The sequence below is a fragment of the Amborella trichopoda genome, chromosome 6 (genome assembly GCF_054954075.1).
Source record: "Amborella trichopoda isolate Santa Cruz 75 chromosome 6, AtrichopodaSantaCruz75HAP2 v2.0, whole genome shotgun sequence".
NCBI lineage: Eukaryota > Viridiplantae > Streptophyta > Magnoliopsida > Amborellales > Amborellaceae > Amborella > Amborella trichopoda.
The window spans coordinates 39,859,291-39,874,692 of NC_142341.1; the positions used below are offsets into that span (position 1 = coordinate 39,859,291).

A 15,402-nucleotide genomic window follows, 5' to 3' on the forward strand; every position below is an offset into this window, starting at 1 on the left:
GACGTGGGCCTCAAAAGCTTCACATATAACATTATCGTCACACCTCATGTATGAGGTGGAGCTTAATAAAATAATATAATAATATGTCTTAAGAATTTAAATCCGGAGAGGTGAGGACTCCCACAGTAGAAAACTTTTGCGATCTTTCTCTTTCTAGTCGAAACGCAGTGCGCTCTTTCTCTCTCTAGCAGAATTTTTTCGAAAACTCCCTCTCAAATATTTTAGGTAAGTGACTTCATTACCTTGAAAAATAATCCGTTCTTTTTAAAAATGAAATGAAATAATTACTTCTGCTTATTATCATGAATTTTAGGCGCGATAAATTTTATGGGCAAGCGACCTCATTATTTTGAAAAATAATCTTTTTAATAAAATTGTGATATTTTATCTATCTTAAAAATTTTAAATGTTGTAAATTCTTAGAAATAAATTTATTTATTTTCTTGCCTATTGTTAAAAAAATTTAGATACTGTAAAATTATTAGAAATAAATGTGATATTTCTGCTTTTAGTAAAATTGTGAGATTTCTTTCTACTGATTTTCAATATTTAGACATTGTAAATTTTATTTGCAAATGACTGCTTTATTATTTGAAAACTGATATTTTTGCAATTGATTATAGCATTGTCTGTGAAATGTTTATTTGCGAATTGACATCCCATAAATTGTGATAATTTCGTATTCTTGAATTTCTATAAGAGTTTTTCTATACATATTAGATTGGCAATTATGCTAGAATGTCTTTACCAACTGCTACTTTCTAAATTTAAGCCCAAAATATTTGACTGGTTATTTTTGAAATGCTATTGAAAGTGACTGTTATTAATGGTTTCAGTGAAATTTATATTAATAATTTCAGTGATATGTTGAGTACATGATATTGCTGCTTTCGAATGTTTAAAGAGATTTAGAAACACTTTAAGTACGCAAGTGGACTCATCCGGTATGTCGGTAAGGTATAAGTAGACATGCAGGGATTAAGTGGACCTATCTGGGACGCCGATAGAGATTAAGTGGACCCATCAAGACGTTGATGGGGTAAATAGGTGACCTACTTGAGACGCCAGTAGGGTATTTTGTGAAATCTTTTAAATTATGCACTGTCGTTAAAATGTTATACGCATTTCAATTATTCGAATTATACTTAATTATGCATTTTTGAAAGTGAAACTGTTGATGCATTTCTGTTAATAGATCTCCTTTTTGAAAATATTGATATCTTTCAACCATGATTATTTTAAAGATTATGATGATCACTTACTGAGTAGCCAAACTCATCAAATTATGGTAAACATTTTTTTTCAGGATAACTACGGTTTCATTTTGAGTGCTCGCCAGAATCAACTCTGGAAGATATTGTAATTATGCTTAAACTTTCTTTTGTTACTTTGTAAGAAATTGCCATTGTAAATTTGTCCTAAAAAGAGATGCATATATGTTTTGATTGTCACATCTCAGGAATATCAATATTGTAAATTCTTGGGGCGTGACAGCTTGCCACTCATGTAAAATTAAATATGCATAATTGATCTTGTGTGACTTGTGGGGTGAGAGATATGAGCTCTCCATTCTATAAATGGGCCATCAACATCCTATAGAGGGTGCTAGACCATTATCCTCCACTTTCTAAACCATTTTCTCATCAATTAATTCAAATATGGAATTAATATATCATAATATTATCATTTTTTATTTTATGCATGAGCTTTCTAATGCATTCCAAAATATCATTCAAATTTTCCTCAAGGCTTAAACTTTCTAAAACAACATAACTACATGTCTTAAGTTTCAAAGCTTGACCACAAAACAAAAGGTTTCTCTAGGTGGAGCTTGCCAACTATTTGGTCACATAATGGGCCCCACCCAATATGCAATGGTGGGCCTCACCCAATATGCAATGGTAGGCTAAAAAGACCTATTGGGCATCCCATACAATTTAAGGATTTTTATACTTTAAATCATTATAAAATCAATAAATCTGTTTTTATAAATTCAAATTTGATAAATAAAATATCCAGAGATTTGGAAAAATTCAAATAAAAATTTTAAAAATCAAATATAATTAAAATAAATAAAATTAAATACTTTGATAGGAAAATGATCTATATAGTCTAAGAATAAATATCCACTGGGGTACTCTAGGTCCAACTGCGAACTACGAGCCACACATGGTTTCTCAAACAGTCCCAGCGTTGCCCATGGCTCACAATCCATCTAGGAGATCATTAGTGGGTCACCAAAGTCTTGCCAATGGGCAATGGGTCGCAGTCCCATTATATGGATTTTAGGTCCTCCCCTTGGAGACGAAACCAAGGTCCTCCTAACCTGATGCAATCCACAGCTCGATGCATCGAATAGAGCCCTATGTGTTGGGTAAAAGAAAAAAAGTACTTTTAAAGATGCTTTCTCAATTATCGGACTTATTCATCAAAGTGAAAAAGTGTTATTTTAAAAACTAAGTTCAAAGAAATATTGTTAACTTATATTTTAATAATGACTTTTAATATATCATTATGGAATTCAGAAAGAATATATTCGAGGGAACTTAGTAGTGCCTCCAATAGGCAATAAAATGAGAAAAGTAGACTTAGGTGGTCTGGCCAGGTACAATGTCAACTTAGAATAGCACAAGATATGTAGGACAATTTTGTTCAAATAGAAGGCTCTAAAAGGGTAAGGAAAATGCTCAAAAGGCCCAAAAAGATATGAACAAAAGTAGTGAGAAGAAATATGGTAACTTATAGTATAACTGAGGATATGGCCCTTGATAGAGTGCAATGGTAGGATAAGATTCGTGTAGCTGATCCCAAATAAGTAGAATCAAGCTTAGATGATGATGATGATATTTGTGTGGGTGGTGATTTCATGCAGTAATTTAATAGTAATATAATGGAAAGAACCATCAAAAACTTTGTTTTAACCATTTGTAGGACCCCTAATATTTAAACATACACTATTTTCATTGAGATGAATAATATTCAAGAAACAAAAATTCTAAAAATCATTTTAAAAAGTAATTTTTTAACTCAATGAATATAAATCCTCTATTTGATGGTGTTATTAGATCTAGGCTTTAAAGGAACTCTATTTTATCCCAAATTTTGTAGATATTCTTATCCCCATTAGATTAGCAGGTTGAGTTTCTTTCCACACACACACACACACACACACACACACACACACACACATATATATATATATATATATATATATATATATATATATATATATATGAGATGAAAGAGAAAAGAATATTTGGGTCACCATATGGGAAATATGGCTGCCTCTAGAGGGAGAGGTGGGGACCTCCTGTACATGAGAAGCAAAGCCTCCCCTTAGAGAGAAAAGAGTTTCGTATCGAGAGAAACATTGCGATGATGCGTCCTATAGATTGAGAGATTTGCTTTTTGTAGAGAAGCAGATCTCATGGAGATTTTGGACCGTTTTTCTTTTTAGTTAGAGAAAATTCAGTTGTTTTCGAGGTTCTTCTCCTGGACAGTGGTCTAGTTATGGAAAAGAGATGAGAGATTGGCAATGGTGCAAGTCGAGAGACCATGTCTTAAAGGGTTTGGTCAACTGGATTTTGTCGAGGGTTAGAGAGGAAACTCTATGTCCCAAAATTTATGATGAAACTTTCATTAGTATAGGGGATTTCAATTTTCCGTGCCCTTAGATGTTGTTACATCTGTGACAAATCATGTAAATCCAAATATTCTCTTTTTGCATTACTTCTTTCCTGCTTTATTTTTCTTGCTTCTTGCCGGTTCTATTTTTTTCGTACTTTATTTGCCAAAAATAACTCCTTGGGTTTAGAGCTTCCGTGCACATCAGAATCATCCCTTAGAAATAAAAACAAATTATCATTGATTTTCTTCTCATGAGATTTCATGTCAATTGTGTATGAGAATAGATTTTGTTTTTAATCCACTATTCCATTTAAGTTCGAATATTTTGAGAATAATTTTTTAATAGGTTTTCTACGAGTAAGCCAACTCATATGTACACATACATCCCCTGTCTAAAATGCATCTTAAAGATAGATTTTATTTTATTCAATTTTTTAGGGATTCATTATCTAGGCCAAGATGGTCATGAATATTAAAACATAAAAAAACAAATAATTTGAAATGTTTTTTTGGGGGTTTTTTTTTTTAACATATGCTATTTATGGCTAGTGCACTTCACACGATGGCCATCTTAAAGTTGGTTTGTGGATCAGTGGGCTCGTTTGTCCCGTTGACTCACATAAAACATTTCCTTATGTTTTCTATAAGAAAGTATATAATATGATTACTTATTTTTGGTATAATGATGCCTGAATCACTATTAAGTAAAATTCAACAGTGGGGGTGTTCCTCTGACTGAACTCAAAAGTCTCGATTGTTTTTGAGCTATGTAATGCATGTCAAGTTGTTAGATTTTTCATCTAATGGCTAGAAAAGATGGGAACCTTCATGTAGAAATAGTAAATGGCCTCATAGCACACATTTCCATAAAATATTTACAAGACATTTGGTGGGTTCATTCTTTTAAAATTGTTAAGTGGTGTAAATTAGAGCAGCAAGTGCCCTGAAACCTGAAATCTTTGTGGTTCAAATTTTAGACTTTTGTGAAAAGTTGAAAGCCTCCTTTATTCATGTTTACCATGAGTTAAATGGGGAGGTAGATGATCTTGCTAAGCAGGGTACACATCTTGATTAGTAGTCAGGGGATTTGTGTAGGACTGCTTTATACTTTCATATTTTGTTTGATGTAACTTGCTGCGTATTAATAAGATTAAATATCACTATTCAATTACAATAAGGGGGAGGAGGACTTGTCTAAGGAAAAGTAAGGTGGGCCTCCAAAGGTTAAACAATGCTTAAATTTCAATGCATTAGAATACACAAATTGTTGAAGAGTACCCACGTATCACCTTTTACTTTTGAACCCCTTCCATCAATCATTTAGGCAAACACTTCCTAGTACATCTCTAATTGATCGTTTGTTATAAGATCACAAGTGATATATGTAAAATTGAGTGAGAAACAAAAGGTAGACAAATGAATAACCTGTAAATAAACGCCTGGTAACCTTTCAAGGTGATATTTAAGTGATGTTGGATCAAGCTTATCTTTTCTTGTCGATAGTTGAGCCTATCGAAACACCTTTTCCACCTTCCAGCTACTTCTACCTGTCAACACCATGCAAAGATGTAGCTACGAGTAATTGTGGCCTTCTTGTAATAAATATAAATAGTCTCGTAATATACAATCCAAAAAAAAAATTAAAAATGTTTTGCACCTCTGTCTACTGGGGAAATGTTCATTTGCGGACCTATTCACATGCAATGCCCTTCCAAAAATTTGTAAATGTTCTTTTGTTAAGTACGGTTGCATAAAACATCCATGTTAGACATGGATTTAGGATCATTTTCAATTTGAAATGAATCTTAAGTCTAAATGTGCTTTAGCATTGGATTCATAATTCTGGATCTAAAAAAAAGGGAAGCTTTCTACGCTAACATAAAACTTATATATTTCCCCTTATCCAACTGTCCATTTTGAACGGAGGGCTAAGATTGCCTCAATCACAATATCACGTCTCTACACTATTTTATTTTTAATTTTATTTTATATACTATTTTGACATCAAATTTTGGACGTCCATTCCTCTATTAAACTCAAACTAGTGAAAAGAATAATAATAATAATTTTCAATGAAATAAAATAACAAAAATACCCTTGAAAGGTTCAAGCGTGTTTAGGTCATTATATTTTATTGAAATATTATTTTTAATATTTTTTTATAAATGCGCCCCAATGAGAAGATGGCACGTAACAAATCTCATATTCATACAATTTGTATTAAAAAAACTAAAAATAAAATACTTTGAGACATCACATCTAATATCAAATGGTGAGTGGCTCTCTTGATCAAAATTGAACGACTAGATGGTAGGGGGAGGATAAAACTTCTATACTGTAGGAGAAGTATAGAAACATTGCCCCTAAAAAAGATATTACCAATTTTGTTATCTCAAAGAATTAAAAGGAACCGTCCTAAACAAAGTTCAAAATAAATTTTATTATTCCCTTTTTTTTTATATTCATAGGCCATAATTAATATTATCAATCTATGAAATTTTCAATCCAAAATTCATCTCTAAGAAAGATCTTCTCATGGAGATTGCATTTAGAAGGAGATGCACTGAAACCTCAAGTTTGCTAAAAAGTTGTTACCGTGGACTATAGACCAACTTCAGCTTTACCACACAACTGTATATAATTTGTGATGTATGCATGTAAGTTATTATGTCGACAACATACTAAACAATGATCACATCACCCGACATGTATGGACAAGTGCAGGGGACATCAAAACAAAGCTCAGTTAGGAATGTCGAGGCAATACTGGTCCAAACCGGGTCAGGTTGCAAATATAGACCTAATAATCAACTGCGGCCCAACTTAATAGACCCGACCAAGTGTATTGAGTTTCCTCATGACACTGAGCAGGTCAGAAAACTCAATTGGGTTTGTATTCATTTATAAAAGATTTCAAACATAAAGATTATGAGAGTTTAATTTAGACTTGATATTTAGTCTTTTGGGAACCACTCTGTGCATATTGCAAAGTTAACAAAAATCATGATCATTATCACTAGAATCTTTTTCCAACTATTTGGGATTGGATACATGAATCATGTTTCATTATTATGCTTTATCAATGGCCATGCCTCCAGTTAAACTATAAATCACTATGTCATTTCTTACTATTGACATCCATGTCCTTAAGGGTCTTCCCTTTTCCCTTTTAGAGCTTTCCATTTGAACAAAATCACCCCTCCTAATTGATGTTGTTCTAAGTTGACACTACATATGGCAAGACAAATCTATTTGCCCTCATTATATCGTTTATTGGGGCTAACCCAAAGTTCCTTCAAATGTACTTATCCTTGTCTTGCCACTCATGTATTTCAACATCATCATTACAACTATGCTCAGTCTATGGATATATTGTTTCTTGACCACCCAATATTCCATCCCATAAAGCATGGAAGGTCTTACAGGCATCAGATAGAACTTCCCCTTCGTCTTTTGTAGTATTCAGTGATCGCAGAAGACTCCAAAAGAACATCTCCAATTCGTCCACCGAGCTCAAAGTCTAAGCACAACATGTTCCTCAATCTCCCTATTCTAATGGATTATTAACCCTAAATATAGACAATAATCTATTTTTGGTTCTTTTTGGCCATCAAACTTAACTAATTCCTTGTTTCTACTTTTATTATTACTCAACTTACATTTCATATGTTATATCTTTGTCTGGAAACCTTTTGACTCTAGAGAATCCGTCCAAAGTTTTAAGACAAAGTTGTAGGTTTGCTTTTGAATTTAATATTGTTTTTTCATAACCATCCCTAAACTAGAAATATTTGAAAAGTTGGCCCCAAATATTTGAAAGAAAATAGAAAGGGAAGTAAGCAACCATGGGCTTGTTATTCTCGCCACCTCTATGAAAACATAATTCTCATTTCTTGGGATCGAGATTGGGGCAATGGCAGTTAGAAAGATAGGTGCCTCAACATATCGTCCTCAGGCTCCATTCTCACCATTAACACCTCAAACAAAAAAAGACAAAAAGGAAAAGAAAAGAAAAGAAAAGAAATTTACAGGGTAAGGAAAACTTTTGCCTACAAGGCACGATAAAATTTCGAAGACGAGCATACCCTACAATTAGAACTTTTCAAAATGATGCCAATGTATCTCGCAATTCGAAAACACATAAGGAATAAAAAATAGATTTCCGTTTTTTTTTAAATCTCAGGAATAAAAAATTAGTTTTACACCTCTTTGAGATAATTCAAAAAATATAGAAAATAAGCCACATATGTTGGTTAATGAAAAAGTCAAAAACATGAAAAAAATGGCATAACCTAAAAGTATTTCTTTGTAAAATATATAGTTTTCAATTTTTTATATTTATAGTATTATTTCTTGTACACTGGAGAGAAGTTTGCGAAGTATATTACATGCTAATTTTTCTAAGATTACAGGTACATCACTTTGGGTAATGAAGGAAATGGAAGGCACGTGAATTACTATTTTGCTTCTTCTGAAAGCAGTCCTTCAAAAGATCCAATTGTATTCTGGACTACCGATGGTCCTGGTTGTTCAGGAATGAATGCCATTATATACTTTCATGGTTGGTATTTCTAGATTACATTTACTAATTGTAATTTACTCCTAAGAAGTTCACTCATTATCATTGTGGAGTTTCACTATAAGAAGAATTTGCAAAATTTTCATGGCCTCTTTCAACAAATTATTGTAGTCTTATATTCATAATTCATGAATGTTGTGTTGAAGGTCAAAATGACATCTCATATATAATTACATGAAGTACCATGACTAAACTATCCCATCTCAACACACAAATCCTGTCTACAGTATTTGCAACAGTTTATATCTACATCCGTGAGAGTGTTTTGACTAGTAGGTGCATCTGCAGGTCTCATTAAAAGGTTCTATAACTGATAGTGGTAGCAATTGTATGAGAAATAATATATTGAATGAGAATATGTTAGGGTATGTAATTAAATATTGCAAATATGCTTGAGTAAATTGTTTATGTTATTTAAAGATAACAAACAAAAGTTTATATAAAAAATTAAGTAAAATAAAGAAAATTTTGATATCATAGTTAATTAAATTATAACTATATTTAGTATTCATAAAATAGTCCAATTAAATTTCTATAATTGTTATTATTATAATTCAATATGTTCATTATTTTATAATTATATTAATAACTAAAATTATTCATGCAATAATAACATTAATAATGTATGTAAACATTTTAAGTTTATTATAATTCAATTATAACTATACTTAATATTCATATAATAATATATTTAAATTTAGACAACTGTTATTATTATAAATTATTACGTTCATTATTTTATTATATCAACGACTAAAATTGTCACATAATAATAATAACAATAATATATTCTAAGTTTATTATAATTTTAATAATAATTTTATTATCATTTCATTATTACTATTATCATCATCACCATCATCATCGAATGAAAAGATTATATTATATAACATATACATCATAATTAGAATTCCACTTATTTGTGTAATTGTTATAATATTCATTACAATAATACAACTTCATTATTAGTATCACTAATAATATTTATATCAATCATGATTTTTAATTTAAAAAGAATTTCCATAATAAATAATCACTATAATTAAAATAATTATAATATTTAATTATAATAATTATAATAGTTGTAAATAGAGTATGAAAGAGAACCATTAAAAATGTGCACCCTCGCAATATGCCTTTCCAAAATTTTCACTTTTAAGTAATTATTTGGAGTATTTCAGTGGGAAAGGCAGGCCCCTACCCGTTTTTTCAAGTAGATTAGAAGTAAGCTTTTGAAGGTATTAGTGGGGTGGTGTTAGTGGTGGAAATGAAAACCACAACATGGTGATTAGGATGTGGCGTGCTACCACCATGACCCCAGCCCCTTTCCACCTATGTTTAAATCATAATTTATTGGTGAAAAGTCACAATAGATGTGAATAATAGGGTCTAACCCCATTAGCAATTACTAAGAGTTAGTGACTCTTAGAATTGATGGTTGAGTCCTTTGAGTCTTTCTGTCTCCAAAACAAGACCCCCCTCTCCCATTCCACACATTATTTTTAGGAGTTTATGTACTCTAACCGTCTCTCTAGAGATAGATTATATGTTTATTTTTGCAACATGTGTTGCTTTTGGCTTATTAATTTATTATATAGATGCATAAGTTAGCACATATTTCTTTTTGCTTTTTTTCACTTTTCACATGGTCGTTCAATGATAGGATTTGAATATATGCAATCATTAAAACATTAACCACTCAACTCCAAGCATGAATTCTTGGATAGTATCTCTAGATTTTAATTGTTGAAAGATAAGGTAATAGTGACATTGCACCTCCCCTAAGAATGAGGAAGACGAGTTAAGATCAATTTAAAATTGGAATGGAAGAGACATGTGGGATGGTAGATAAAGTTAAAATTTCCGTAGACCTTGCTAGGAAAATAAATAAAGTATATGGGACCTCAAAGGAAATTCTTGATGAGAACCCAATCTACAAATGTTTACCATTCAAAAAATTAGATTTAAGGTGGAGGACGAAGATATGCAATACAAGGAAAGGTCTATACCCAAGACTAATTCATGTTTGGTAATCAGACCCTTGGCATGGTAGCACAGCTAGCACTATGCATCCAAAGGTTAATAAATGGTAACAGAGCCATGACATGCCTATTTTGCATTGAAGTTCTAAGAGAAGCAGGGAACTTAAGCTCAATCTCATAGTTGGCTCTCTACATAGTCTCTCTACACCTGCACAGGCTTCCTAAAACAACTATTCATAAAAAGACACAAACCCTGTAGACTGAATCACATGGACTCCTCTCTATCTTTCATTACAAGAGATAGATAGAATCCCGCATAGCCTACCCTTTAGTCAGATAATTATGTGAAGATAATCATTCATAAAACCTAGGGCTTATATCCCAATAAAAAAAGGCAAGAAATTTAAGAAATGTAGGATTCAGTTCTCTATAAAATAGGAAATCTAATAACTATATGATAGAAACCTAACATCCCTCATAGGGCTTCTTGAAATGCAAGTTGACCAAACAAATGTCCACATTTAATTGACTTCCATCAAGTGCACAAAATAGATTCCCTTCTACCACCTTCTTCACAAGCCCCAATCCCCCACCCCCAAAAGGAAAAAAGGGTACTTATCTTGGAAATACATTAATCAAGTCCAAAAATAGCTCAAATTTAGTAGTGTAAGCAACTTTGTCATTGTATTCACAACTTCTTTCTTAGTGTCGATCTTCAGCAACAAGATGTTAGAATGTTGTTGGAATCTTGGTCGTAGAGTGAACTTATAACTTCATACTATGGTATTTTTAATGTAAATATCTAACTGATGTTCAAGCCATTTTACTATTTGGCGAGTAATTGTGAAATGTGTATGTAAGCTTTGTAAACCACATCATGTGTGTTGCAACAATGTCTTCAAGGCATTTGCTTACTTTAGTAACAATTTCAAATCATTTTGACACTAGTTCACTTAATAAGAAAGAAACATGGGGATTTATCACAAAATGGTAAAAGCATTTATTTTCTTCATTATTCAAACAAAAATTGGATTTCAAGCAAATATGTGAACAATAATTTTAAATTTGAAAATTACTATGGAAATAGGGTTCCTTTTATATTAAATTGTCAGCTTAATTGGAAGGGAGATTTTTATTTGCTTCATGTTTAGAATCTTAGTTTACAAACTATAAGTTTATTTGATGGGTGCAGTATTTATAAGGTGTCAACCATAAACATGCGTACTTCTAAATCTTGCTAAAAGTGCAGTATTGGTACTTGAAACCCTTATTAGGCCTTGAAATCCTTCTCTATTTCATATCCATAAAACTTGAGGTTGACATGCTCAATTTGAAGATTTTGTAGCATTGAAAGACTTTTGGGGTGATTTTTGGTGCAATTAACTTTTATAATATAAGTTTGATGTTTTATATAAAGTGTTTCTTTATTGTATTTTAGGTCCTTTCAAGATTGAGGAGGATCCGGATTATATCATCAATGGGGTGAAAGTAGAACTAAATCCTTTCCTTTGGACCAAAGTAATATTCATCAAGTGGCTTCACTTATGCTTTTCTAGGTTGGATCATAATAAAATTTCCATCCCTTCTATCTTTCAAATGTGACTCCTTGTTGATGTTCTATATCTACTCTTAATACTTGCCAATATATGGAATGTGAGGATGATGACCTTCCAAGGCACTCTCTTCTGTATGACTTGTTAAGCAGATGACTTTTAGCATGTGAATGAATACAATATGAATATAAGAGTGAATTTCCTCTTTCAAATTCCTCTGCGGTGTAGGTGTCTAGCCTTGTTATTATGGATGCACCTGTTGGTACTGGATTCTCATATTCTGATCTATATGACTTTATTTCCAAACTAATGATTCCAAAACTATAGCAGATCTATATGACTTTGGTTTAAAGGTCAGCCACCCTATACTCTGCTAAAGGACCTAATTAAAAATTGTTTGTGATGTTCACTTACAGTTTTATGATGCAGTGGTTTCACGAGTACCCTGAGTTATTGTCTAATCTACTTTACATTACTGGATGTCCATATGCTGGAGCTTATGTCCAAACTTTGTCACTAGAAATTGTGAAAGGTAGCACTTATATTAATAATTCTTTTTGGTTAGTATAATTATTTTCTTAATTAAACGTAGCTAACCTTATAGAAGTTTTATTCTTGATTATTGATAGTTGAACTTATCAGCCTAATAATTAATTCTGTGTATTTCCTACAAAGTACAATGACATGATTCCCTAGTTAAAATTATGCTTTTTATTTATGTATAAACATATAATTTATTATTGCAAGAAAAGACGAAGGGGTGAAGCCAAACTTAAATTTCAAGGAAACTGTGAATTTCATCCTTACTCAAAAGAAGGATATGATTTCGTTGATGATATTATCTAGTTTCCTAAAAGACATTATGGAGATGTAATTGAAAATTTCAAATTTACATTTGAATGGAAGTCAATTAGAATACACTTGATTTCAATGTAATACTAAAATAAACTAAACTATGAGTGTTGTTTCCATGTCAGGTCACCAACATGATTTATAAGTTTCTCAAAGAAACTATGATTGGGTACGAAGTTGACTGCTTGGGAACAAATGATGTCGGAGTTTCGGAAAATGCAAATGGATATCAACGCATTCGGGAAATCTACTACTATGTGAGTCATATTTAGATTGACGAGAGATTTTCAATGGAAGCATGAAGTAGACTAGTGAGAATGTCCGATTAGAGGTCACGGCCCCATTCTCACTAACAATTTCAAAATATTGAATCTTTTCAAAATGGATAGGAGCCTGTAATCCCCATTGTTCCACACAAAAGAAAAATTCAACTGGGGCACCAAACTTATTTTTTTGCCCACCTCAAATACCACTTTTGGGCTAGGTAGGGGACCCAAAATGTATTTAAAACACTCTCATAGAAGAAAAAAAAAAACTAAGATTCTTGAAAAACATGCATTTGGAGCCCCATAAAGGCTTCAAATTTTTACAATTCTTAATGAAATTTCAACTATCGGTTCCATTATTGGAATATATTTGAAGAGATTTGAAGGTAAACTATATCAAACTTAGAATCCCCTAATTCTAAGGGAGTCCCAAAATGTTTTAAGTGCCTGGAACCTCAAAAGTGGTTTTTGCGGTGGCAAGTGCGTATTTATGGTGCCCCAGTAGAATACAATATCGCATCCCTTAACTAAAAGATGGGATGTTTATTGTGTAATTTTTAATATGCTGAGAAATATTTTTGAGGTTTACCCAAACAATATCTTCTTATGTTTTTCAAGAATAGCTATATATCATTTTACAATTATTCTACAAAAAACTAAGAATGTATAAACTTAATGTTGTATTAATAGGACTATGATAACCGGCCCATGGTGTTATTTAGCTTAGAATCTCAAGGAAGGATTTGCATGCGCGACCAGTAAATTATCTCTTTACTTGTTGCTTTTTTTTTTTTTTTAAGTATAAAACAGAAGGACAACAATGTCGAAGAGATACCAAGGCGGTATCTCAACGACCTAAATTAGAAACTCCTCTAAAATCAAAGGACCATACTCAATACCTCCATTAACGAATTACAAAAAACAAAATTACAAAAAAATACATCCATTACCTAGTAAGTCAGTATTGACATCTTCGAATATGTTGAAAACACAGGGATTGATTTAAGCATAAGATTTTAATCTCACATATCATTTTCTCCAAATGCTTGTAGAGGTTAAAGTACGCCGGCATTCCTATACTGAAGTTATACAAATGCCACCGTACTTGGATCCTGAAATATCATTAGAAATTTTAACATAAGGAAATGAATAACTACTACTTGATAACTTAAAGTCTTAACAATTAAGCGTGCCTGAGCTTTAAAATGTGACAAGTTTCAAACTACATTATGTTTTTTTATCGTTTTTATTTTTTGAGAAATGTTTCTATACTTCGCCTATAGCATAAAAGGTCTATCCAGCCATCCAATTTTGATCAAGTAAGCGACTACGCTTAATCTTAGTTCTGATGCCTTAGAGTATTTTTATTTTAATTTTTTATATACAAATTGTGTGAATATAAAATTCGGAACGGGTCATCTTCTCATTGGGGCGCACCTATAAAAAGTACTAAAAATAATTTTTTAATAAAATATAATGTCCAAAATACCCCTTGAAGTCCTAATCAATCTAAGTTTCTAGGTCTGTTCTATATATTGGAGGCAGTTTTTGTAAGGCCTAGGCATTATGAAAATAAAGCAAAGCCTCACCTCAAATCTTCATCTAGAAAGCACTTTGGGCACCGAAAATATCTATGATGGCTCTAAAATCAATTTCTAATTCTGACTATGAAATTTGAAACTAAAAAAATGACACAGATCTTATGGATCCTTGGGCACTTATTTTTAGGGCAAAATGAATCGGTCTAGATAAGTTGTCACAATATATACTATTTTTAGGGCTTGAAATCTTAATTTTACCATAATGGCCAAGACTGAGATGATCGATTTAAAATTTTCTGATGTCGGAATTGCCAATTTCCCGCAACTGAAAACAAAAACGAATGCATGAGTGGAATTAATTTATAACGACCAAGGAAGATTCTAGTAACATATGCAATGGAAACTGAGAAACATGATTTTTATATGTGAAAGGTATTTTGAGAGTAAATGTGGTTCGTTTGTCTTTTTCCTTTGTTATTTCCTGGGATTGAAAAAACCTTTTGTAGCCTATTTGGATACCTAGAGAGGCCTCTCTTGGAGATGTCTACTTGTATTTTCTCATCTTGGAAGCCAAAATGAGGAAACCAATATTCAACTAAAATAGGTGGAATTGCGGTCTCTATGAAATGGTTTTTATATGGACACGAAAATTAATTGTTTAAATCAATGTTGTGAGGACCGAACTGGTGATCAAACTGGTGAGAGAACTGACCAGGCCGGACCAGTTCAATTGAATGTTTCACATAATTTAAAATTTTAAAAAATAAGAAAAATTATATAAAATAAAAATTAAATAGGAAATATCATAAAAATCTAGGAAACTAAAAAAATTTAAGAAATATACTAGGAACAAAACAATAACATCTATGAAGTACAAATGTTTCCCATACTTAATGAAATTGAAAAAGGAATTATAAAAAATATATGAATATAAAAACCTTATAATCGTAGCATTTGTTTTAAAAAATGCTGATAGGTCTTCCTATAAGATAAAAACATACA

The 15,402-nt window shown here is 31.8% G+C and overlaps 1 protein-coding gene across 1 annotated transcript in view; it reads left to right on the forward strand.

The window, feature by feature from the left end:
- Positions 1 to 15,402, forward strand: part of LOC148781752 (uncharacterized) — a 40,359-nt gene that overhangs the window by 7,800 nt on the left and 17,157 nt on the right. The window contains exons 9-11 of the mRNA XM_088870892.1: positions 8,040 to 8,188; positions 11,627 to 11,706; positions 12,171 to 12,301. Of these exons, the coding sequence (XP_088727018.1) occupies positions 8,040 to 8,188; positions 11,627 to 11,706; positions 12,171 to 12,301 (360 nt within the window). The remainder of the gene's footprint in view (positions 1 to 8,039; positions 8,189 to 11,626; positions 11,707 to 12,170; positions 12,302 to 15,402) is intronic.